We start from the raw sequence: 27,701 nt of genomic DNA on the forward strand, positions 1-27,701 counted from the left end.
CAATAGGAATCCATACTTCCGATGTAGACTTCCCATACAGGAATTCATGAACCCACAGGTTCCTATGTGGATTCCTATAGAAATTCATATTTCCTATGTGGATTTTCCATACAGGAATCAATGTATCCACAAATTCCTATGTGGATTCCTGTAAGAATCCATACTTCCTATGTGAATTTTCATATAAACTCATGTAGATTTTTTTGATAGGGTTCCCTCAAATTGCATTTAAATTTTGCCATTCACAAATTAAATCGTCTAACCAGTAAAAATTGTGAAAAAATCCATTTTGGGTATCTGGGCCCATAACCTGTTAAAATAATGAATTCCAACCACCTAATTACAAAAGAACCCTTCTAAAGTTTACACCAAATCCAATTGAAATTGACATTAACAGAATAGAATTGATGATTGTGATAAATTTGGATTGAACTGTCGTTAAACAAAGCCGTATAGCTTAAAATAAAAGTCAATATTACCGTCTTAAATTCTAATTTATTTATTTACAACGACGATATTGCACTATATAAACTTGCAATCGATTGAAAACAATTGTCCGACTCTTGATAATATGAGTCATTATATATATAATATATAACTGTAAATATATATAGGTTGATAAGGATTGATTTTATTTAAAATTAAATTTGTACAGACTAATCGATTACGAGCGTACCCTGGTTAGTCCTCCGAAGTCCTAGAATTTCCAAATCAATAAGGTCTCCAAACGTGTCTCGGTTGAGGACTTCTGTCTTTCCTTGGTCTAACCGATTCCTTTTCATCAATATCCTCCTCTTTTTTCCTAGTAGTAAGATCTTGGCCCATATTTTCCTTATCCGAGTTTCTTTTGGTGGTAAGATCAACCGTTCCTTCAAGCTTGATCTTCACCGTCAAATCATGTCTGTGTTCCGGATCAAGGCGATCTTCAGTATCATCATTCAAATTTTCCACAGTGGGTCTTAACCTTTTCTCCAGGAAAGATTCATCCTTGCTGTCTCTACTAGACAATCTTGGAGAATCAGCTTGAGAATCTTCACTCCTGACCTCCTCAATCTTCGGATCTTGATCACTGGGATCATCAACTTCGATGCTACCTTCCGGACTGTCAACATCAGCATCAACATCAGCATCTCCAACATCCTGAGGCCTGTCCGTAGAAGCATCACCATCTTGGTCACCATCATCACTGGAGCTTCTGAGTTTTCTCAAGTCTTCCAGACTCTGTCCTGGCCGTTGGAGACGTTGCTGCGCCATTCTTAGAGCTAGGGTATGCCAATCCGGTTCTAGTATATACTGCTGCTGGTAAGTCGACAGCGGATTGTAGAGCCAGGATGATTGTGGCAAAAACGGCGCGAATATTGACCCAAAAAGGGAATTCGCTCGTAGCAGATGCAAACCTAGAAGATAACTCTGTCAGAAATTGGTCTAATGCAGCACTAAGGATTACTTACTTTGGAAATGTGGGTGAGAAGGACTTGCAGCCGCTGGCTCAGCTGGAGGAGTTGGTGATGCCACTGCAGTGGTCAGCAATCCCGGACCAGTACTAGGTGAGTCTGTTGGAGGCGCCTCCCTTACAGAGACACTCAGTGGAGCCAATTCGTTCCTTGATTCTAAAAGAAGAAGTGGATTAGAATTATAATCTTGGAGCCATGATAAGTAGGAGAGGAAGTGAGTGACTTACCAGCAGTTGGACCAGGAGCTGGAAGCCGAGATCTCTGCTCAATGGCATGATGAAAAGGGTTGAAGGCCGAGGTTGCTGTCGGCGGATGCTGTGGCTGCGAAAGGTGACCTGGTGGTGGTGGTAAACAGTGCGGAGGCATAGAACCGCGTGGTGGTCCACCCCATTGTCCGTTTTGCTCCAGACTGAGATGTTGCAGGCCTAATTGGAGTGAATATGAAGCAAATTAATGAATGAGATATCAAAGGATGGAATTGATAGCCCTGAAATGGTTGGTAAAAATGGTTGGGAGGAATTGGGAGAGGAATTAGCGGATAATGCAAGAATTGGAGGATTTATAAATGATTGAGAATGCAAAACGTGTGGCAGCGGCGGGATATCACATGAATTTTGTGGCAGAACGAGCGACTACCTGATGATAAAGAGTATGAGAATAGAGAGACAAAGAGCTTAACGGTGCGGTGTCACCGTGGCTGAGAGTGAGAGAGAGGGTTGGTTGATCAATAGCAGATTATATCGTCATCTGTGCGGAACGGTTCAAAAATTCCGTAAAAGCTCCGATGCCAGTACTGTCCGCGAGCGTGGAGCTGGAGGGTAGTTGGGGGAGTGATGGAATGGGATAACAGTCAACCCAGTGGGACACTGTGTAAAACGTGACGGTTATAAGCGGGTTCGAGGGTCAGGGGTTCGTGATTGAGGCAACAGTTCTGCTGGAGGAGAAAATAAAAGGTTAGAAGGGAGGGAGTTAAAGGGGAAAAATTGAGGGGAATATCATGGACCAGGTGGGGTAGGAAACCGAGTCACTGGCGCGTGGGCGTATCTCGCGGAGATTGCGGCCTACCGGATTGGCTGCCCGCAAACCCCCACAACGAGCTTTTCCCGGTTGACGAGGTAGGGTTGAAAAAAAACCACGCGGTAATGTTTAAAGGTGTGGGTGTGTGTCTGTGTGGAAAGTTTGAACTCGAAAAATTCTCACGTGGGGGCGCAGTTTATTAACTCGACTCTTTTGCGCGATGTGGCGCTGCTAACGGTGCAATGCTGATGCGAAAGAAGGCTTGGAATATAAAAGAGGATTTTTAAACAATGAGATTCATGCAGCGGCTGATAGAGACCACCACTGTTCTTTTTTTGAATGTTTTTAGGAATTGAATTATTTCTGAGGGAGATTTAATAAAATTTACGGGGAAATAATGACCACAGCGTCTTAAAAGTTGGGAAAGGGATTCTGGGTGATAATTCTGAAAACAAATGAAGACTAATGAGAGGAGGGTTATAGCTAACGCTAAGAAATTAGATGCAAAAGGGTTTCAGGTCGCTTAGGGTGAGAATTGATGTAACGGCTTCCCACGCACTCACGGCTCAAATTAGGATGATAAATTATGGGTTTGATCATCTTCCGATGGAAATTTTAGTGCAATTGAAAGATATGGAATTTTTTAATTCGTAGATGGATAAAAAAAATTTTGTTGGAATGATTAAAGATGGGATAACTGAAAAATATGTTGTAACTAATTAGTGTAGTAATAGAAAATCCATTAGTTGCATTAACAAAATGTTTAAAGTTGTACTAACAAGTTTGTTAAATCACAAAATCAATTTGTTGCTCCAACAAAATAATTTTTTTGCTGTCACAAAATGACTTTGTTGCTGCAATAAAATGATTTTGTTGCTGTTACAAAGTAATTTTGTTGCAATAACAAAACTAATTAGTTGCCAAAATATTTTCCAAATTAGCTATAGCTGATTATAGCATATTTGTAAATGTATTCTTATAAAATTTACTGTAACAAATTTATTTGTTATTCCAACAAATTGTCATTGTTATTATTACAAATTCTCCATATTACTTCAACAAATTATCATTGTTACTCCAACAAATTCTCTTTGTTATTTTAATAGAATAATTTTGCTGTTTTAACAAAAAAATTTGTTGTACCAACTGAAGTATTTCGTATAACATATCAATAACTTATAACCTAAATTTAGTTATTTTAACATCTAATTGATTTTTATGTTACCAAATTCATTTGTTACCACACATTATTGTAACAAAATTGTTTTCTGCTCGTAACACCTCCCCAATTCATCGATTCACGATTCCTGCAACTGATTCAAGCATCAGAGTCCAAGCTCTGAATTTAAAATCTCCGGGCGAATTGTTTGTCTCTAATCCGAGGGCGTGGATCATTCTTAAGCCCTGTAGATACATAATAAATTAATTCGCGTATTTTCCTGTCTCTTATCTATTCAAATCTATGCAAAACGGGCCGGTTAAAAGCAGTGGCAAAAGCAACAGCCCTTTCTTATTCTACACTAACCCTTGTCGAAGTTTCTCAACCCTTATCCTCGCTTTTCACTTTAACCTCTCTTGTGTTTCTTTAGTCCCGTTCTACACTCTTCTACCTTAAAATCTAAGACCCTCCTTCTCCTCTAGCCTCCTAGGTCTCCAAGCTATATCTAGAGAGTTAGTGAACCCCTTGTGTTAAAACTATGTCTCTCGTTCTCTTTTCTCAGCCCTCCTTCCGCCCGTTAGTTGCAGAAGCGGTCGCTCCGGGTGTCTTTGCACACCCACCCTTTACGCCCGTTCTCATTATCGCGTCTCTACCCCTAAAACGCTATCCTGCTAAAGGTCTTCAACACTACACCACTACAATCTAGAAAGCAGGCTCGCACATAAAGTAACACACCAACGAATCGATGATAATATTCTAGCGTTTAATTTTATAACTTTAAGGAGTATTCATAAGTAGTTTTTGAATTGTCCGGAATAACGAGCCTGTTTTGGGGGATTTAAATTATGCGAATTTAAGGCGAACTGATCGGAAATGAAAAAATAAGGAAAGTTTTTCTGTTACAAGGAGGAGTTTTAAAGTGAGCGTCGTAACAATCTACCCTAAATGAGGTAAAGGCTACCTTATTGAAACAGGGGTTGCCATTTTTCCGGGTCTAACCATCCCACCAAAGCGGTTAATTGACATGAGGAGGGTTTGGTGAGTGAACGCTAAGAGACGCGTAACGGAAAGAAAAGACTAGGGACTTTCTTGTGCCATTCTTGTTAACTCGAGTCTCAAGCTCGCGATTTTTCATTCCCCTTCACTATCACTGCCTATCACTTTTTCTGATGGGAAGCTTTGAACGAGGGTCTGGACAATCTGAACGCCTGATAATCTCAAGCCTTGGTATTCAAATTTTCATTAAGAAATTTATTAGATGCTTTTCAAAAAAAATTTTGTCAAAATAACCTAAGATATGTGTGGTAACAAATTATATGTTAAAATAACAAAATTCAGGTTATAACAAGTTATTGATATGTTATAAAAATAAAATAGTTTTGTTACTATAGCAAAATCTTTAAATTGATTCGACAAAATACTTAAGTTGGTATAACAAATTTTTTTGATGAAACAGCAAAATTATTTTATTAAAATAACAAAGAAAATTTGTTGGAATAACAATGACAATTCGTTGAAGTAATATAGAGAATTTGTAATAATAACAAAGAAAATTTGTTGGAATAACAAACAAATCTATTACAGTAAATTTTATAAGAATACATTTAAAAATACGCTATAATCAGCTATAGCTGATTTGGAAAATATTTTGGCAATAAATCAGTTTTGTTATTGCAACAAAATTATTTTGTGAGAGCAACAAATTTGTGATTTAACCAACTTGTTAGTACAACTTTAAACATTTTGTTAATGCAACTAATTTCCTATAACTACACTAATTTGTTACATATTTTTCAGTTATCCCGTCTTTAGTTATTTCAACAAAATCATTTTTATGTATCAAATCCATCAAATTGGGAAACAATAACTTCAAGTGTCATCTCTCGTAGCGTAATTTGATAAAAAAGAAACATGGGGTGTACTGAAGAACTGTTAAAATGTGCCGGACTTTGAGTCGACGTCAGGACCCTTGAGGAAACCCTATAAAATACATCCCCAAGCTGCTGAGGTAGCCCGAACGAAATTTAATAACATCACCCTAGTTACACCTCAATGGGCACCTTAACAACCCAGTCGCTCGATGGATCCCGTCTCAGCTCCTGTGTAACCTTGCTCACTTGCTGTTACACTAAACTTCATTGGCGTCGTAGCTCCTTATCAACCCTGAACCCCTCGAGCCGCGGATATCTAATAAACCACCCTACAAAACTTACCCTTCGCGCCAACGATACACCCTCTTCTGTTGACGTGTTCCTGCATTTACCATCATACATGCCCGCATGATACACGATACACACGCCAATTGCCTGGAGTGGGAATTGACTGGACTGAACTGGACAGTGGCGCAACCTGTGGGTCAGCATGAGAACTCGCTCGCCAAAGGGTTAACGTATGCACCTACATGAGTATCAACGGGTTATCTGCATAAAGTTTCAGCAATTAGCCATCAGGCGGCGTTTTTGCGTTTTTGCGGGAGAGTAGCTTAAAAAGAGAAAGTAATAAAAATTTCAATCAAACGGTGAATGAATAGAATGGAAATTGATCAGTTGGGGAGGAGGGGGGGGGGCATGGGACGGACCAGAAATCTATCGTTTTCCAGGAAGAGCGAGAGTGACGCGATTCCGGGATGCTTATGCCCGGAGGGTGGTGAGTTCTATAGCGGAGACGCGAAGGGAAAGAGGAGGGGACGCAGAAGCTCCGTTAAGCCGCTTATCATGCCGAAACAATACACTGTTGGTGCACCAGTATCAGTTACTCTCTGTCCTCAAATGATCCCCGCAGGCCTAGCGCCTAGTCCCATCAAAATTTTCCAGGCTTTAATCCAGTTGGAATTTCAAACGTTTTAAAGTTTTTACAACCTCCTCTACTGTTTATTTTGTTGACTGACTGGAAAATATGGATAACAAACACTACCAACGGATAAAGAGAATTAATTTATGATAAATAAACTACTGGTGTACACTCAAAACCTGAATTACTGTCATAACATCGATATTTTGCCCATTTGGCGCCCAACCATTTTAACATTTCGCACGAAAAAAAATAAATAGTAAATGCAACATGATAAAATCATGTTGCAGCCAGATGATTTATGATGTTTTGGCTACATGACAATCATGTTGCGTTAGCATGAGAAAAATCATGTTGCAGCCAGATGATTTATGATGTTTTGGCTACATGACAATCATGTTGCGTTAGCATGAGAAAAATCATGTGTTAGCAACATGATCTGTCATGTAGCCTTAATAGCACAAAATTAAGCTGCATCAACTAAATACTTATGCTTCAGAAACATTATTTATAATAAAGTAACTAGGTTTTTAAGGATTTATAATATTGCAGCTGAAAATAAGAGTAAATTATCGAATTATACAGTTTGTAAACGATATCTTTTTTTATTCAAATTATATACAATTTTTCTCCTATTAAGGCTACATGAAAATCATGTTGCTGCCACATGATTTTTCTCATGCTACCGCAACATGATTGTCATATAGCTGAAACATGAAAATCATGTTGCTGCCACATGATTTTTCTCATGCTACCGCAACATGATTGTCATATAGCTGAAACATGAAAATCATGTTGCTGCCACATGATTTCATCATGTTTATTCAGACGGAAAGAAATAAATAGTAAATGTAACATGATGCAGTCTTGGTGAATAAACATGATGAAATCATGTTGCAGCAACATGATTTTCATGTTTCAGCTACATGACAATCATGTAGCGGTAGCATGAGAAAAATCATGTGGCAGCAACATGATTTTCATGTAGCCTTAATAGTATAAAATTAAGCTGCAACAACTAAATATTTATGGTTCAGAAAAATTATTTATCATTAAGCAACTAGATTTTTTCGGATTTATAATATTGTATGTAATATTAGTGTGTAATAGTGCTATCATGTTGCTGCCACATGATATTTCTCATGCTACCGCAACATGATTGCCATGTAGCCGAAACATGACAAATCATGTTACTGCCACATGATTTTTCTCATGTTCATTTACCAAGACTGCATCATGTTGCATCTACTATTCATTTTTTTCCGTGCGGCGTTTATCATCCCAACAAAGGTATCGCTTGATTCCTGGCTTATAGAATCCAAAGTATCTAAGATTCTGCACAATTTATGGAACTAAACGATTGAATCGATCAAGAACTTCCCGTGATACTGCCACAGCAAAGCTAAAAGTAGTCTATCTTCAAAAGTGATGTTTTTTACTTGAATGAGTTTAATAAAAAGGCCAGCTACTGTATTTAATCAGAGTCTCTGGGTAGTACATCCGTGAGAAAACTCAATTTTGAGTCTGACGGCAGTTCAATTTTGACACCCTTTACGGCTCGAGCGAGGGAATCAGTAGAAGTAAGCCACCAAGTAACGAATAAGGACGGAATATAAGGATAGAAGGAGCCACCCTTCTCATCTACCTGAATCTACCGAGGAATGGGAGCGGAGTTAGGTTGCAAACTTCGTTACCTATCGACAAGAAGACACGTTGCAAGCTTGGGTGCCTCGGCGAGAAGTGAATCAAGCGAGAGGAATGTGTTGAGGGTGTGCAAGGAGACCTAGGACGCAAGAGCGATAAGGATGGGAAATTCTGTACAAGGTACATCAGTGATAGAGCCTGGGGTGGATAGAAGACTAGTTTAGTGAGCTAGTAGATGTAGAAATTTAAAGTGATATAGTGCCTCGAGCTTGGAGCCAACGCCTAAGAACTTACCGGACAGTTTGAATCCCAACGGATCCTGCGGATGTCCGAAGGGAAATGGCCGTGGTCCGAAGTGGTAGGGATGAAAGGCCTGGTGTCCTGGAACGTGAGAGGCATGCTTTAGATTCTCTTTTTGATAATTTTGCTTTATGATAATTTTCAAGCTTTTGTCACATTTTTTGGTGAATTGTCCTTTAGGTAATCAAAAATAATGATTACTACTTACTTGTTTTAGATCTAGGCTCTCGTGGTCCATCGACGGTTACTTTTATCGCCTTGGACAGTGTCGCTACTTGGGGTGGTGATGTTTGCAGCATTATGGTCAGCGTGAAACTTTTTCCTGAAAATAACTTTAGTCAGTTGTTGGGATAACTGAAAAATATGTTATAACAAATTAGTGTAGTTAAAGTAAATCTATTAGTTGCATCAACTAAATGTTTGATGTTGTACTACCAGTTTGTTGAATCACAAAATCAATTTTTGCTCTAACAAAATTATTTTGTTGCTGTCACAAAATGACTTTGTTACTGCAATAAAATGATTTTGTTGCTGTTACAAAGTGATTTTGTTGCAATAACAAAATTAATTTGTTGCCAAAATATTTTTCAAATCAGCTATAGCTAATTATAGCATATTTTTAAATGTATTCTTATAAAATTTACTGTAACAAATTTATTTGTTACTACAACAAATTCTCTTTGTTATTTTAATAGAATAGTTTTGCTGTTTCATCAAAAAAATTTGTCATACTAATTAAAGTATTTTGTCGAATCTTAAAGATTTTGCTATAGTAACAAAACTGTTTTGTTGTTATAACAAAAGACGGGATAACTAAAAAATATGTTGTGGTAACAAATGAGTGTAGTTACAGCAAATCTATTAGTTGCATCAACAAAATGTTTTAAGTTGTACTAACAGTTTGTTTAATCACAAAATCAATTTATTGCTCTAACAAAATTATTTTGTTGCTGTCACAAAATGACTTTGTTACTGCAATAAAATGATTTTGTTGCTGTTACAAAGTGATTTTGTTGCAATAACAAAACTAATTTGTTGCCAAAATATTTTTCAAATCAGCTATAGCTAATTATAGCATATTTTTAAATGTATTCTTATAAAATTTACTGTAACAAATTCATTTATTACTCCAACAAATTCTCATTGTTATTATTAAAAATTCTCTTTATTATTTCGACTAATTGTCATTGTTATCCCAACAAATTCTCTTTGTTATTTTAATAGAATAGTTTTGCTGTTTCATCAAAAAAATTTGTCATACTAATTAAAGTATTTTGTCGAATCTTAAAGATTTTGCTATAGTAACAAAACTGTTTTGTTTTTATAACATATCAATAACTTTATAACCTAAATTTTGTTATCTAAACATATAATTTGTTATCCCTATGTTAACAAATTCATTTGTTACCACAACATATCTTAGGTTATTTTAACAAAATTTTTTTCTGCAATAATTTTTTTTAAATCTATTGTTTTAAATTGTTTTATCAAAAATTGTAATCATTTAAGATATTTTGTCCGGGGATATTTTGTCAAAGGATTAAAAATTTTAAAACCCAGTTGTTGTCATATTTTATCGCTTAACGTTTCATGAAATTTCCGTCTAAATGCATTCATCCTCCAGCCATAAACGTATAACCCAGAATTGTAGAGGCAAGACGGCTCGACGGGACGTTACGAACCGCGGGACGAATGAAAAACCATAAAGGTGCGGCTTTCGCTTTGGTTTCTCGGTTTCCCTCCTTTCATTATTCAAATCCAATTCCGGGAGCAATTCTCCAGTATTATTTCTCGGCTACCGCTATTTTTTCCAGCCACGGTTCATTTTATTCGTAAATCTCACCTAAGTTCTCTTTGTGCTTATAAAGGGCAGAATTAGAAAAAAATAAGAATCGAAAGTGTAAACAGTCGGTTGGGGAGGTGTAACAAAAAAAAAAGATGGAAAAATAAGAGACGTCGCGACAAATGGCTTGTACACCTTATAACAAGGCGCCAGCCTGGATAAATAGTGGATAGAGAGATGGGAAACTACAAATTCCACGTGGATGCCCAAATATTTGTATATTCACTGTTTAGAGGGACGTAAAAGTACGTTGTTTTATTTTATTATTGCCGGGCTGAGTACACGAGGGTGACGCTTTGGTTTTTATGGTGAACCACGACATTTAACACGGGCTTTATGCTGCTCCATACTCACACAAGCACATACGTAATTTGTCAATAGGTAAAGCGTGTGTTTATAACTAGCCTCTCTTTCTATGGTCCGCTAGCCGGACCATAGAAATTTCAAGAGTTCTTCTGCTTACAAATTAAGTCATTAAGGCTACTAAAAAATTTTTTTGATATACTCTAAATTGTTCTGATCTCTTCAATTTTTTATTTTTGAAACAACTTTAATAAATTTAGATCAAAAAATAATTTAACTCGCAGTCGTAGCGGATGTATAAATTTAGCTTTATCTATACGTCTCTAATGACAAGTAAAAGTAATTTTTTTTTAAGATAAACTGCTTAATGCGTTCTGTGCTCTTGGATAGATAAGACGGCTAATAATTTTTGGTGAAATTAAAGTAATATCACTTTTTAATTTTAAAAATTAACTTTAAAGGGAGTTTTAAAGTGTACTTATTGATTTTGATGGTAATTGTCAGCTTTATGGAGCTAGCTGACGCTTCAATGAGAATTTCACCCATGTCAGGTAACTTTTTAACTTTGTGGTTGCAATGATTATAATTATTAATGTAATTATTATTATTTTTCCTCCTGAGGAGAGTATCTGCTCTTTTTTACCGGTTTTTTTTTTTCTATTATTTACACTGCTGCTATTATTTTATGTACTATATTTTATATATTATGTTATACTGTATAATATATATATTTATATATTTTTTCTGTATCTTGGATGGCCGAAAGGAGCTTTGACTCTATGGCCAATTAACAATAAAATAATGATAATATTTATTTGTAAAATATTCCAGATCCGACGTATACCAATAGATTGAAGTATAAAGGCAGGTATAATGATGACCTACCATTCGTGATTGATATCTGGCGCCCAATTAATGTTCCTAAGTCGAATTAATGAAGCTGCGAAGATTTTTTGGAAGAAATTTTAAGATCATACAGTCAACGCTCTCTGTATTGGACCTCTCTGTATTTGACCGCTCTTATGGACAAGGACGAGTCAAATACAGAGAATGGTCCTGTATGGGTGAGTCAAATACAGAGAGCGTTGACTGTACCCGCATGAAAAAACTATATATGGCTGAACATATATGGAAAGTTATATGGGGAATATGTGATCATATATAGCGGCAAAATTATATATATAAAATAATAAATGTTTTGTTAATATAATGAAGATATATTTGATTCAATATAAGTTCAAATATATTAGTGCTGTATATTACTTAGTATATGTTATAAAATATACTATTATTATATAAAAATTACTTATATAGAAAACTATATAATAGATAAATATATTTTTCGTAATAGTATATTACACACCTAGGAAGTAAAGTAAGAATGTCTCAGACCACAGGTAATTGTTGGAAGAGTCGAAGCCGAGGTCAACAAACATGTGATCTGAGGCTTTCTTATTTACTTCCCGAGGAGTGTATACTATTTTTTTGTCCGACGAAGGCGGAAAGCGGCAACTTAGTTTAGCGCAGCGGGACGAAAGTTGCCACTTTCCGCCCGGAGGGCAAAAAATATATGTTGAGATAGATTATTACTGTATACTTTCATTTATAATATTTCAATTATATGGCAATATATATTATTTTATTATAAAATACCATGCATAATACCAGATATTTATGATATGTCGAAATAGGTCAAAACGGAAAGATTAAAAAAAAAAAAAAAAATTAATAGTTTGTCGTATATCTTAAGTTTCAAGAGCAACTTGATCAATCGAGTTTACGGTCGAAGAAAATCTGAATTTCAGTAAATTAGTAACACATCACGAAATATTTTCTTTTTTTTTATAACTTTTTTTCAGAGAATTATTTGGCCTTAGCATTCTATTGTAATTTTGGTACCAATGCCAATATTAAAATTATATTGAACATATAATTTAAAGTATATTTTAAATTATACTGAAAAATACATTGTTCTTATACTATTTATAATATAGTGTTGATTATAATATGTACGATATATTTAATCATATATAGCTGAAAATATAATTGAAATATATGTTATGAGTATAACATCAATACATAATACTACACATATCATTATTGTATATATGAAACGGCAAAATTTTGCATATGGGTCCTTATATAATCACATATATTTTTATATATGTAAAATATAATTTTTTGTACATGATGAAGGATATATAGCTTTTTCATGCGGGTATTGTGAAATTGTATGATAAAGAAATAAAATCTTAGAAAAATGTGAATAAAAATTTTTTTTAATAAATTTTTAATAATCCTTGTTGAGGAAAATGATGATAAAGTAACAAGCTGATAGTTTATTATAATTCGGTGACGTCACAACAGGATGACGTGAATTGTCGACGTTTAGGCGTTTTAGGGGCTGTTTATGAGGCATTATGTGTAACTCACTGGAAGAATTATCCCCTCGTAGCTTCAACATAACGTCAACCTCACTTTAAATACGTCTGAGATAAAGTTAAACACCATGCAAGAATATTACCGAGCATAAAACAACTAAGGAATACCAAAGAGGCCTGAAAGCAGTCGAGAGATTTTAAACTGCACAGAAAATAAAGATATCTGGATTCAAGAAATTGCACTGTACTTTTTTAACTATTGACATTTTTAAAGATATAAGCTCGTCCCGATGTTACACTCATCAAGAGCGTTCATTTGAGTACCCACATGCATTTTTATATATTTTTCATACATGCATATATATAATATACATAAATATATAAAATATATGAAAAATTGATGTGGGTACTCAAATGAATGGTATTGATGAGTGTAACGTCGGGATGAGCTTATATCTTTAAAAATGTCAATAGTTCACAAGATACAAGGTCATTTCTTAATTATGTATCTTATATATTGTTAAATTGCACTGTACTTTTTTAACTATTGACATTTTTGAAGATATAAGCTCATTCCGATGTTACACTCATCAAGAGCTTTCATTTGAGTACCCACATCAATTATTCATTTATTTATATATATATATATATATATATATATATATATATATATATATATATATATATATATATAAATATATGAAAATATATCAAAATGCATGTGGATTCTCAAATGAAAGCTCTTGACGAGTATAACATCGGGATGCGTTTATATCTTTAAAAATGTCAATAGTTCACAAGATACAAGGTCATTTCTTAATTATGTATCTTATATATTGTTAAATTGCACTGTACTTTTTTAACTATTGACATTTTTGAAGATATAAGCTCATTCCGATGTTACACTCATCAAGAGCTTTCATTTGAGTACCCACATCAATTATTCATTTATTTATATATATTATATATATATATATATATATATATGAAAAATATATCAAAAATACATGTGGGTACTCAAATGAAAACTCTTGACGAGTGTAACATCGGGATGAGCTTATATCTTTAAAAATGTCAATAGTTCACAAGATACAAGGTCATTTCTTAATTATGTATCTTATACATTGTTAAATTGCACTGTACTTTTTTAATTATTGACATTTTTAAAGATATAAGCTCATTCCGATGTTACACTCATCAAGAGCTTTTATTTGAATACCTACATGCATGTTTGATATATTTTTCATATGTACATATATATAATATATATAAATATATAAAATATATGAATAATTGATGTGGGTACTTAAATAAAAGCTCTTGACGAGTGTAACATCGGGATGAGCTTATATCTTTAAAAATGTCAATAGTTCACAAGAAACAAGGTAATTTCTTAATTATGTATTTAGAAATAGAGAATTTTTAGTCTGATTAATTTAAAATAAATTTCTTGAATTAAGAAAAATAATTTTTTTTAGTAATTTTTTTTTTCTGCGAGAAATATGAAACTATATGTTTATACATATCACACATCATACATTATAAATTTTACATCTTACATTATATTATAAGCTGGTGTATGTATGTGTGTTATGGATATGAAACTCACTGGCACATCGCACAGACGGAGTTTACCCAAGGATCATGCAGCGTTAAAAACTCCCCTGTTTGCTGGCAAAACGAGCCAGCCGTCGGAGGGTGACTTATTCAGGATCGTTATTCCACGAGTGTTTGTAGTCTTTTAAGATTCTGACGTTTTGACTGCCGGAATCACGAGCTGTATCACATGAGCTGTGAGAGAACAGAAAACGCTACCAGGGAAAGGCTACGACCGAATTAACTCTCGCATATATGCTCGGTTGTATAAACTAAATCGCGTGATCCAAAATATACACACATATGGTACACTTTTTTACGGGAGACGTCTTTATCAAACAGACTTACTTCGGTCTGGTTAAACACATCACTGGAGAAGCAATTATTTGAACTACGGCGTAGACGTAGTCGATTTATTTCAATCATTGGCCAAAATGGTCACTTTAATTTAAAAATTTCTCTAATTCAGTCCTAATTTATTATTGAAAGTTTATATTTTACTAATTTGTAAAGAAAATTTTTTTCAATCAATAAAAAAATCGATTTTTCTCTCCTAGTAACTTTTCAGCCGCACTAACTTGTATCCGGGTCAAATTTTGTTTTAATAGTTTTAACAACAAATTCATTTAATGTTTGTTATTAACTAACATATTTATTATTATAGTTTTAAGAAAAAATTTTGTTCATGTTCGTTATTAATTAACACCTAAGTTTATCAAGATCGTGTTGTCAGCATACTAAATCCTTTATTTGTGTTTTTTAATTAGTTTTTTGCACGCCTCATAGCGCGAAGTCCTTTCGAATGGCACCAACCGCGATGAAATCGGTTCAACCGTTCAAAAGTTATAAGAGGTTTACATACTTACACACACACACACATACACATCCACAGATTCGGTAGAATCTGGCGCCAAGTTCCGTTCAAAAATCCCGTTGTAAATGGAGCGCCAGACTACCGACTGTGTTTACTGTAAGCAGAACGGTATTTCGAGGTTGCAAAATTTTATTTAATTATATGGTTCTCCTTTTTCCAAAATGATATATTATAAAAGTAATTTATACTTTATTTTACTGATATTAATTAATTATAATCAATTATAACACTTAATTCACTTAAAATTATTAAATTTTATCAGCACAAACTATAGTAAGCCCAGAAATTTCGATCCTGACTTTTTTTCGATGGGGAATATCAGCGCCACAGACTAGATAAAATGAATATGTGTAGTAATCCTTCCTATAGACACGCAACTACAGTAAAAAAAAGTGATTCGTAGCTTGCATCTATGGCCGCCAGGGTGCACTGGAATTACATCTACATAAACTGTAGCTTCAAGGGGATAGTTTGCAGTAAAAAATGCAGTCAACACGAGATTTAAGTTGTTATCAATTGTAAATTTTCATTATAATTACAAAAAATACTAAAATCCGAACAAAAACAGTTTCACTGTAAAAAAGTCGCGCCAAGTCCACGTTCATAAGACTATTAGGAAAAAAAAATTTTTTTTTTCTTTACAAAAAGATACAAAATAAAAAAATTAAAAAATCCAAGTAACCGATATGATTGTTTATGATTTTCGGAAATTAAAAAAAATTTTATTGTAAATTTAAAAATTAAAAAAAAAATTTTAGAACGTACTTGGTGTGCGTCATTGTGTATTTCAATTTTTTTAAAGTCCTAGTAAATAGATTTTACGAATTTCATTAAAAGTAAAATATTTTGCAACCACGCACACTAAATACGTTCTAAAATTTTTTTTTTTATTTTTAAATTTACAATAAAATTTTTTTTAATTTCCGAAAATCATAAACAATCATATCGGTTACTTAGATTTTTTAATTTTTTTATTTTGTATTTTTTTGTAAAGAAAAAAAAAAATTTTTTTTTCCTAATAGTCTTATGAACGTGGACTTGGCGCGACTTTTTTACAGTGAAACTGTTTTTGTTCGGATACATACATACAGACATAGTGACACCCTCGCGGGAATAGTCAGGAAAGCTTCCTAGGACCTCAAAACGTCGAGATCTGATGAAAACTCGATTTTCGAAAAACGGGGTAAAACCAATAACTTCCCGATTTTTGAAAATTTTCAATTTTCTTAGCGGGAAGTTAAAAATAAATAAATGGGATTTCAGTTGGATTTGAACCTAGACCCCTAAGAATTTTAAAATTTAATTTATTATTTATTATTATTATTATTATTATTATTATTATCATTATGTCAAGCCTGGTTTGACCGTAATCGTGGTAGAATGGGACAAAACTCCACTAGTTAAGGTAAAAATGAGCTATCAATACAGCGCCAAGTCTGTTTTGACCGTAAAATTGAGATGGGAAAAAATTACGGTTAAAACGGAACTCGAATTTCGACTCGGGGGATGTTGTTAATGAGTTATTCTTTTATATTATAAGATAAATTTTACTATAGTATTAGTTTTAGTCACATAATTATAGCTTATAATTGATGGAATTCTAAAGTCAAAAAAAGATGTAAAATTTTAAAAAGTTGTTTTTGTTATTTTAAAATTTTAACGAAGAAAAATAAGCTCTGAATACCTTTTGATAAGATTTAATAGCTTAAATTAACATTAATATATATCAGCCATCTTCCGCAAGCACACGTATAAAATATTTGGATAATATTGAAACGTGAGGGAGTATTACGAGAAAAGTTTCACGACGGAATATCGTCGTTAAATGGACGAATGAATTTATTGATGATCACGAGAGCAGAAAACAAGATGAGTTCGATCCGAGTCCTTATACTGTCAAACTTTCGTACGAAAATTATAATACGGAAATAAAACAATAAGTATATATGTATACATGTATATATTTATTTATTCATATAAAAAAGGTAAATTATTGCTACCGATATAAGCAAGAAGCAGGAAAAAAGTGATGCTTAATCGGTAGAAAAACTCGGAGTAATGCAGTCATCCGCAGAAATCCCTTCTCACCCTTAGCTTTAGCTCCGAACTTAAGGGGAGCTTTTATTTTTAATTTTTAATTGGCAACAAAAATAATACCGAAGAGAGAAACAAAAGTGTCTTGGATTTTATTTGGGGTTTAATTGTTGCGATTACGATTTTATAAATTTATAAAACCTAAAATAAATTTTTTTTTTGACTTTATTCAGAAACCACATATTTTTTTTCTTAAATAAATAAAATATTATTTTATTAAATTGATGTTTTTGAAGATATAAGCTCATCCCGATGTTACACTCATCAAGAGCTTTCATTTGAGTACCCATATGCATTTTTGATATATTTTTCATATATACATATATATAAGATATATAAATATATAAAATATATGAAAAATTGATGTGGGTACTCAAATAAAAGGTCTTGATGAGTTTAACATCGAGATGAGCTTATATCTTAAAAAATGTCAATAGTTCACAAGATATTTGTTAAATTGCACTGTACTTTCTTGAATATTGAAGTTTTTAAAAATATAAGCTCATCCCGATATCATACTCATCAAAAGCTTTCATTTGAGTACCCACATGTATTTTTGATATATTTTCCATATATACATATATATATATATATATATATATATATATATATATATATATATATATATATATATATATATATATATATATATATATATATATATAATATTTAAATATATAAAATACATGGAAAATTGATGTGGGTACTTAAATGAAAGGTCTTGATGAGTGTAACATCGAAATGAGCTTATATTTTTCAAAATGTCAATAGTTCACAAGATATTTGTTAAATTGCACTGTACTTTGTTATCTATTGAAGTTTTTAAAGATATAAGCTCATCGCGATGTTACACTCATCAAGAGCTTTTATTTGAATACCCACATGCATGTTTGATATATTTTTCATATGTACATATATATAATATATATAAATATATAAAATATATGAATAATTGATGTGGGTACTTAAATAAAAGGTCTTGATGAGTGTAACAGCGGGATGAGCTTATATCTTAAAAAATGTCAATAGTTCACAAGATATTTGTTAAATTGCACTGTACTTTCTTAAATATTGAAGTTTTTAAAAATATAAGCTCATCCCGATATCATACTCATCAAAAGCTTTCATTTGAGTACCCACATGTATTTTTGATATATTTTTCATATATACATATATATATATATATATATATATATATATATATATATATATATATATATATATAATATTTAAATATATAAAATACATGGAAAATTGATGTGGGTACTTAAATGAAAGGTCTTGATGAGTGTAACATCGAAATGAGCTTATATTTTTCAAAATGTCAATAGTTCACAAGATATTTGTTAAATTGCACTGTACTTTGTTATCTATTGAAGTTTTTAAAGATATAAGCTCATCGCGATGTTACACTCATCAAGAGCTTTTATTTGAATACCCACATGCATGTTTGATATATTTTTCATATGTACATATATATAATATATATAAATATATAAAATATATGAATAATTGATGTGGGTACTTAAATAAAAGGTCTTGATGAGTGTAACAGCGGGATGAGCTTATATCTTATAAAATGTCAATATTTTACAAGATAAGAGGTAATTTCTTAATTATGTATCTAAAGATAGAGCATTTTCAAATGCAGTCTAAATGCTTATCATCATAAATTGACTATTGGTGAGAGTGATTTGAAACCTTGAAAAGGCACAACTCCAGGGCATGACCTTTCTAATGATACCAAATTTAACCATAAAAACTCATTTTATCATATAAAATACACTGTCCACAAAATTTTCCTTATTCTCTTAATAATATAGATTATTCAGCTTTAATTTTTTTTTTGCTGGTCCAGAATTTTTTTCTAAAGAAATAAAGAAATTTATCGCGAATTCTAATCTGTTAGCGACTTTTGAGACGTCCGGGAGTAAGCAAGCTTGAAATAAAATTATCATAACTGTGCAGGGGTGTGTATGGTCAACCCCTTCTTCACCCGGAGCGTTCTGGCCCCTCTAAACTCCTTGCATGTTTTATTTTTTCAGCAGACGGGGGATTAACGTCAACCTCGACGATGAGAATCCTCGACCAGCAGAATAACTGCTGCTGCTACTTCGGAAGCGAGGAGAGTAAGGAGGAAGGGGTGGCTTGGGGTGAGTGGCTCACATAACAATTGTGGATGGCGAAACGAACAGCAGAAACGCATAAATACTGGCGTTACCTGTGTTTTATTGCGAGGATAAAAATAAAAAGAAACTGATGCGTTGTAACGGAAATTTTACTTCACAATTTCTGCGATTGAGGAAGCGGAGTCGCAAGTGGAGGAAAGGGTTGTATCGACAGGTAGAATCCTGAACTATGGGCTTCTGATCGGATTGAAGAAAGCTTTCGATGTTATGAAAGTAGATCCGATTTGAAGACAATGATAAATTTTTTAAATTATTTGTCATGTTTATGTTTTTACAGATTAATATTTCTGCTTAGATTTATTCCAGATTTATTGAATTTTTTATCCCGTTTTTTTTTTTTTTTTTTTTCAAATCATATGTTGTTATTATCGATGAATTATTTTAGGTGAATTAGTACTGTATTTTTTGTCGATAGAATATTTATAGAAAATTTTATCTTCATCAAGTACACAAAAACTTTTTTCTTTTAGAATTTAAATATTAGAGATAAAAAAAATTATAATTTTTAAAACTTCCTAAGAATTTGTAAATTTAATCTTCGTAGAATAATTAATAAAAAAATTAAAAAACAGTAAGTTTCCGGGATTTAATTAAATAATTAGATAAAATTGTCATTTTTACATGAAATAGAGATTCCACCAGCCGGTATTTGGTTAAGAATTTAATGCAATTAACGATTTAAAAAAAAATTTATTTTCATTGAATTTGATTGAAAAAATAATAAGCTTTCGATTAAAACAATAAAAAAGTAGCTTTCCGAACGTATTACGGAGATATTTTAGATTTTTTATAAAAAAACACGGAACTCGCGTTCTTTCAAGTCTTGTACTTGACTTGGCAACACCGCTTGCGCAGTTACTCATGCGCATAAGTAACCGCGGTTTTTTAAATGCTAGAAGATCTTAGTAATTTTAGTTAGACAGTAAACATAAATAAATTTGAAGGTTAGGGACACTCTTTTTGTGTTGTCAAGTGTATACCGGTAATTCAGAGTGCTATATTTTTTATTAGTCAATTAAATGTTAATAATTATTTAATGAGTAAATTTATCGGAAATTTCCTCAACAAATGTTATTAATTAATTTAAAAATTAATTTTAAGATAACAAAAGTATTTCTACGTATTATTTTTTTATAGACATTCTTTATACTAGCAGGGTACTTAGATCTCCTTAAAGTTTGAAATTCCCGCCAAAATTCAAAAGTTTTGAATATCCCGCGGTTTAATATCTTCAATGGCGGCTTCAGTTCTAACAGCTGATTTCTCTCTCACCAGTTTTAAGAATTTTCCATCGATTATAATTAACTGGTACGGATTTGAACGACTATATTTTGCAGGTTCATACAATTAAGTAGTATTAATTCAATAAAATAGTTATTTTCGATACGTATGCGCAAAGGTAAGTATTTTGGTAAGCTTGAAGTGACGCCACAAGGCTGAAATTATGAGTGCTTTCTCAACAAAACCGAGTACGTTGTTATCGGTCGAGCAAAGCGAGACCAGATAAAACGTACGAGGTTTTGTTGAGAATGTATTTATAATCTCAGACGAGTGTCATCACTTCAAGTTTATTACCAAAATGCCAACTTTTGCGGATTTGTATCGAACAAAATTTTTTGTAATAGCAACGGCGAAACTCGGATTTGAGAGGATGCAAATAAAATTTTATTCATTTATGAACTGTCACACGTAAATAAATGACAAACTAAAATATTAGTAAAATTGCTTACAAGAATCGACTTGTTGCCAAGATTTTTTTTTTTTCGATTTATACTCTCCCTGGCGGACGATTGTAGGAAATAAACGAAACTAAATATCCTGTAGTACTTTTTAGCATCCATGCGGAAATGTAGAGACAGATAAAGAGAGAGATGTCACTTATCCTTATGTGTGCGTGAAAAGTAGACTTAACTATAGATGGCCAGATATCCATCATTTTACCCCTCCTAACTATAGCTCGAAAATCCAAGTTTCGTGGTTGGTGTTACAAAAAAAGTATTTCTACGTATTATTTTTTTATAGACATCCTTTATACTAGGATCTTAATTCCATTATCATCACTATCAAAATTTCTCAAATATTTTTTTTAAATAATTCAATATCAAAATTATGAAAAATTCATGATACTTTTCTTATAAAAAATTTAATTTCCTACAAAAAAGGTATCTTTTTTTCATATCTTCAATATTTCACCCACTTTGAGCATTTAAATAATTATTATAATCAAAATTGTTTTAAAAATCATTACAAGGTCGCGGGTTCGAATCCCTCTGCCGCTTTTTTTTTTTTTTTTTTTTTTTACAAATTTTGAATATACTTATATGTTATTTATTTAATTTATTGTATTGCACTATACTATAGTATTTCTCCTTTATTCTAACTACACTATTTAATTATTACTCATCAATAATATCCAAACTTTGTATTACTGCCATTCGACTAAGCCTTGGCATATAAATTTAATAAATAAATAAAAATAAAAATAGTCTTATGACTCGAAAAAATCCATCAAAACTTCTCATTAAAAATAATTAATACCAGAATTCAAGGATTAGCAAAAAAAAAATATTGAGACGGAAGAATAAATAGGCGATTACAATAGTTGCCGATCAACAGCAAGCGAGGGTCTACGGAATGGGAACAATCAGAGGCAGTACAGGTTACTCTTAGAATCTCGAGGCAAACCGTTACCTATACTCGTGATAGTTAGGGGCTGCCCGTAATGCAGTAATGAGGGCTTACTGCCATGGAAACCAAAGCCGCTTATAGCCAACCACTCTGGCCCCTTGCCTCTGTGTGCCACGGAAGCCCAACAATTCGCGAAATGCACATACGCGATGTCCTCCTCATCCGGGGAAAAAAACATTCCACCGGAAAAACAATCCTGGAGATTTTTTCTAGCTAAGCTCCGAGCTTATAATCGAGCGCCAAACATTATAAATGTTTTTTTAAACAAATACCAAAAATCATTTTTTCGACGTAACACGCCCCCTCGTTATAGCGCACTCAAAGGAGCTGTCATCCCCCTAAATCGGTCTACCGTGAAATAACGGGTGGGAAATTAAACGAATTAAAGAAGTCGTTAACAGTGAACGTTGAAGAAAAAACAGAAAACACTTTAAATAAAAATAAAACAAATCTTTTCAAGACTTGGGTCCCATCACTCAGCAGAGGTTCTTCACTCGATTTCCTCCGACGGTCTGTACCTTCTTTCTAACCGGTAATGGCTGTGATTATTAGGACGCATTATTTACAAGTCCAGACTCCCTAAATTTTTCTTTCAACCCTAGGTCGCTCGAGAAAAGAACCTCAAGACTTGCTCTCTTCTCTTCTTCATCCAGACATCACCCGGGGTTTAAGGTTTTCTCTTCTCAAGGAGAGATCTGAATTATTTACAACCCACCGAGATGAGAATTAAAAATCTCGTGTCCGCCGACGGTACGGCTTTGATGCTATGGAAATACGCTTTTAAATAAATACTGAAAAATTCACCGGCTTCGATTTACAAGGCTAAATATATTTGCTAGGTGAATAAGTGATGACAAGGAATCATCTTGCCTCTTCAAGTTCTAGTAAACTCACATGCATGACTGAAAATATGGTGTGGTAACAAATGTGTGTAGTTATAGCAAATCCATTAGTTGCATTAACAAAATGTTTCAAGTTGTACTAACAGTTTGTTAAATCACAAAATCAATTTTATTCTCTAAAAAAAATTTTGTTGCTCTCACAAAATAACTTTGGTGCTGCAATAAAATGATTTTGTTGCTGTTACAAAGTGATTTTGTTGCAATAACAAAACTAATTTGTTGCTAAAATATTTTCAAAAATTATAGCTGACTATAGCATATTTTTATATGTATGCTTATAAAATTTACTGTGACAAATTTATTTTGTTATTATTACAAATTCTCTTTATTACTTCAACAAATTGTCATTGTTACTCCAACAAATTCTCTTTGTTATTTTAATAGAATAATTTTACTGTTTCAACAAAAAAATTTGTTTTACCAACTAAAGTATTTTGTCGAATCAACTTAAAGATTTTGCTATAGTAACAAAACTGTTTTGTTGTTATAACAAAAGACGGGATAACTTAAAAATTTGTTGTGGTGACAAATGAGTGTAGTTATAGCAAATAGATTAGTTGCATCAACAAAATGTTTTAAGTTGTACTAACAGTTTGTTAAATCACAAAATCAATTTGATTCTCTAACAAAAATTTTGTTGCTGTCACAAAATGACTTTGTTGCTGCAATAAAATGATTTTGTTGCTGTTACAAAGTGATTTTGTTGCAACAACAAAACTAATTTGTTGCCAAAATATTTTCCAAATCAGCTATAGCTAATTATAGCATATTTTTAAATGTATTCTTGTAAAATTTACTGTAACAAATTTATTTGTTATTCCAACAAATTCTCATTGTTATTATTACAAATTCTCTTTATTACTTCAACAAATAGAATAATTTTGCTGTTTCAACAAAAAAATTTGTTATACCAACTAAAGTAATTTGTCGAACTTAAAGATTTTGCTTTAGTAACAAAACTGTTTTGTTATAACATATCAATAACTTATAACCTAAATTTCATTATTTTAACATATAATTTATTATCCCTGGTAACAAATTCATGTGTTACCACAAAATATCTTAGGTTATCTTAACAAAATTTTTTTTTTGCAAGGATAACAAAAAAGTAAGCTTACCTCTGCCACTGCGACCGACAAACCTCAGGTCGTTGAATTTCGCCACCTGGTTCTTCATCAACGCCGTCGAGTTCCTCAATTCCGCACAGCAGTTCTCATCATTTCCAGCTCTAATGGTGACGATGGTTCCATCCCCAACTTCTCCTAGAGCCACGACCTTGAAAGCCACCGGCAGCGTCTTGTTGGACCGCCAATGATTGGGCAAAACAGTGCAGACAACGTGAGGACTCCCTGGAATCAAAAACCCACTATTACAAATCATTTCTTGAAGCTCCCTCATCATCAGCGACGATCAAGAAACCTGTTCGGATAAGTTCTCCAGGATGCTCAGCCAGCAACCCATCAAGGGTCCGCTCCGCAAGAAGATCAGCCGTGAGCGCGTAGTCTGGAACAGAGCTTGCAGTAGTGGAAGGATTCTCCGCCAGATGCATTCTTCTCCGTGAAGATCCTCTGGTTTTCCTGAGCCTGGAGCTGATGGCGTTGATCTGCTGGTTCCCGTTTTGCGTGGGCCTAAGCCGGGCCTGATCCGGATAGTCTAGACCAAGAGGACGCTCCTCCGGGCGGACATCTCTCAGGGGATTCGTCATGAGACTGTCATTGGCAATTAATTCACTAGGATGAATCTGACAAGTTGTCCCGCAAACGTATTTTAAATTGAATTTGTTTTATTCAGCTCCCTTCTGCAAGTACAAACAACCGATCGCTTTGATCCTTATTTCATTATCCCGCGACGGATAAGTTTAAGACGGAAAGTTGTAGTAGCATCCGTTTGCAAATTCTTCTCTTCAATGGCAAGTCGCGGAGAAAATTCGTTTTATTGGAATCCGAAAGGTTCTTTCTTATCATTCCCTTTCCCGTCTTTGAGACATTCTCAAATAAGCTACCGTTTTATTAGCCGTCTTCTGTTTTGCTATTTACTTACACTGATTTTACTTTCGTTGGTTACGAATCACAAAACCGAGCTTAAATATGCTTTTAGACTTCCAGATGATGATGATGGTGCTGATGAATCATCACGGAAAGACGTTCAAAAGCTTATTGGGTGGACTTAAAGTCCAGAATTCTAGAAGCTGACCAAGATCAGCAAGAATCAATGATGAAAATCCTAGATGATGATGCTGAATTGTCCCAATGGTGACGTCTAGCAAGAATCACCGGTAAGTTAGCTTTGCCGACCACTAACGACTTCACTGGCCAGTAAATTGACCGCACTATCACAGCCTCACAACGAAAGCACAATCACAACCACGCTCGCGGAAGATGACTCGGTCGCAAAGTGGTTTGGCGGACAGTCAAGACACTTAAATGATCAGTGTATCCTGGAACTAGTTGGTTAACTGGTCGGTTGGTTAGTTGGTTGGTCGGAAGCTCGGGTAATATCCTCTCACTCGTCGTTCTCTCTTGAGGTAGTCAGGGTGTTTAACTCGCGCGGTCTCGTTTTGGGTACGGCGGTGGAAGGCGGTGGCGGCTTCTGCGGTGGAACCAAGCGGTGTGGTTGCGGTGTATTTTTGAGGCCGCCCCCAGCCCCCAGCTCCCAACTGGCAGAGAAACCCCCACAACTACCGAGCTGTTTTCCACAATACGGTGGGGGATTCGTTTTTCCAGCAGTGGGGAAAAAGTATCTCGAACTTACACACGCGTGGCAACTCCCACCACTGTCTTTCTCGCCCTCTCTTTTTTCCCAAGTCCGTTCAAATATAGATATACACATTGACATATCACATTTTTAACAAACCTCCTCGATTAACGCTCGATCTTTCCTTGTCTGTCTTCATCATCTTCATCCGCCTCTGTCACTTTCTTCGTCGCCCTTTTTTCCTTGTTGCTCCGTCTGGATAATGAACCTCGTTGCTCCAATCTGAAAAATAAACGGCAAGATATAGACACTGATAAAAATTAGCCACCATCATCATCACCATCAACACCATCACCATCACCATCACAAATCAACCACAATCCTTTTTACCAAATTCAAACTCGTCATTCTCACAAATATTATGCATCACTATTCTCACAAAATACTTTTCACTAGATAGCAAACATCTCGCAACGACACTGTCAGAAGGAATGAACCCAAACAAAGACGACCCTCGAATAGGGGCTAGAGGACTGGAGCAGCGCAATTCGCCAAACAAGGGTGAAAAATTTTCTAAAATTCACTGGCAATTCCCAGAAATGAGTCATGCAAGCGTCGAAACGATACTATCGATCAAAATGTATCTGCAGAATCTCGACCCCCAAAGCCCCCTCATAATCCTAAGCCCGTATGACCAACAATGTCCCCCCATCGGTTTGCTACCCTTCATACAGCCCCTCTTTCAATCACCACTCGTAATTTATTCCATCCACCAATGCTACTGGGTGTTCATCACTAGTTTACCAAATCACTCATTAAAATAATACTTAACCCCGTTAGCTTATTATTTTCATTGGAGCATCAACATCCAGTGTCGAGAGTTAAAACATTGAGCGCAAGGGGAATGCCGAGGATAAAAACTGGTTTATAATCGCTCGTATGGACAAAAATATTTTCAACGAGATCGTCGCGTTAAAATTTTGATATAGAGATAATGAACGAAATGCATTTCGATTCGAACCTGAGTGGTGCGATCCGTTCGATTACTTTTAATCCGAAAATAGTGTTTCAAGTGTTGTGCTATTTTCACCACCATTTTATATGATATATCTAGACAGTAATTTTTTTTTTTTTTTTTTTACACTACTCGTTATTTTATTTTACCATCCGTTTGTTTATTTTTTTCGCGATGTAATGATCACAATGACAGACACAGAGTGTTGGCTATTTGTGTCTGAAAAGTGATGAGTGCACACCAACTGGTAATAATCGGACTTTTACGTTTCAAATTAATTGGACCAATTACCGAGGTTGGACAATTACCTGGTGGCGTCCCAATTAGATTCCCGGATTGAAAGATTTGATCGACGGTTTTGTATAAACCGGTTAAGCACACACAAGCACATGTACACACGCAAACGTTATAACAATTATTTGTTTACAATCTAATGCCTAGAAATGATTCACATGGCGCCCAAAAAAAAAAAAAAAAAAAAAAAAAAAACTATTATAGGTGTGATGGCTGATAGGTGATGGGCGATACACCACCTAGGTGGTTGGTAGCACGTTTACCGAGACATGCTCCAGAAAAAGGTCTTGGGGGTGACCCTTGAAGGCTTAAGAAACGCCAGACAAAGAAAGGGTGAGGTTTGGCGGGCAAAGGGAGGAAGATTCAAGGAGCGAAGAAGAAGCCAAGCAAAGTTTCAAGGAAAGTGAGAAAGAGATGAGGGTCACCGGGGTTAAAGGGGTGCTAAAGCTGCGACACGGGGCGGC

At 34.1% G+C, this 27,701-nt stretch overlaps 1 protein-coding gene across 6 annotated transcripts; it reads right to left on the reverse strand.

The window, feature by feature from the left end:
- Nucleotides 1-475: 475 nt before the first annotated feature.
- LOC123268883 (segmentation protein Runt-like) lies at nt 476-27,680 on the reverse strand. 6 transcript variants are annotated; one of them, XM_044734313.1, is made up of 8 exons: nt 27,501-27,680; nt 24,654-26,210; nt 24,353-24,583; nt 8,573-8,686; nt 8,359-8,445; nt 1,682-1,879; nt 1,452-1,610; nt 476-1,397 (listed from the first exon to the last, which is right to left on the reverse strand). In XM_044734313.1, the coding sequence occupies exons 2-8, from the start codon at nt 24,937-24,939 to the stop codon at nt 712-714; spliced, it is 1,761 nt and encodes a 586-aa protein (XP_044590248.1). In that variant the 5' UTR covers nt 24,940-26,210; nt 27,501-27,680; the 3' UTR covers nt 476-711. The 6 variants fall into 6 exon arrangements, with proteins under 6 accessions (XP_044590248.1, XP_044590245.1, XP_044590242.1 ...); XM_044734310.1 differs by lacking the exon at nt 27,501-27,680 and adding an exon at nt 27,371-27,492; XM_044734307.1 differs by lacking the exon at nt 27,501-27,680 and adding an exon at nt 27,252-27,492.
- Between the last annotated feature and the right edge of the window lie 21 nt (nt 27,681-27,701).

The sequence above is a fragment of the Cotesia glomerata genome, linkage group LG7 (assembly GCF_020080835.1).
Source record: "Cotesia glomerata isolate CgM1 linkage group LG7, MPM_Cglom_v2.3, whole genome shotgun sequence".
NCBI classification, from domain to species: Eukaryota; Metazoa; Arthropoda; class Insecta; order Hymenoptera; family Braconidae; genus Cotesia; species Cotesia glomerata.

Excerpts from the sequence above, each read along its gene's own strand:
- LOC123268883 (XM_044734313.1), bottom strand. The coding sequence starts at position 24,939 with ATGACGAATCCCCTGAGAGATGTCCGCCCGGAGGAGCGTCCTCTTGGT. Across the intron at positions 24,584-24,653 it reads TGGAGAACTTATCCGAACAG|GGAGTCCTCACGTTGTCTGC; the intron begins GTTTCTTGATCG and ends TTTTGATTCCAG. Across the intron at positions 8,687-24,352 it reads TGTCGGTCGCAGTGGCAGAG|GAAAAAGTTTCACGCTGACC; the intron begins GTAAGCTTACTT and ends AGTTATTTTCAG.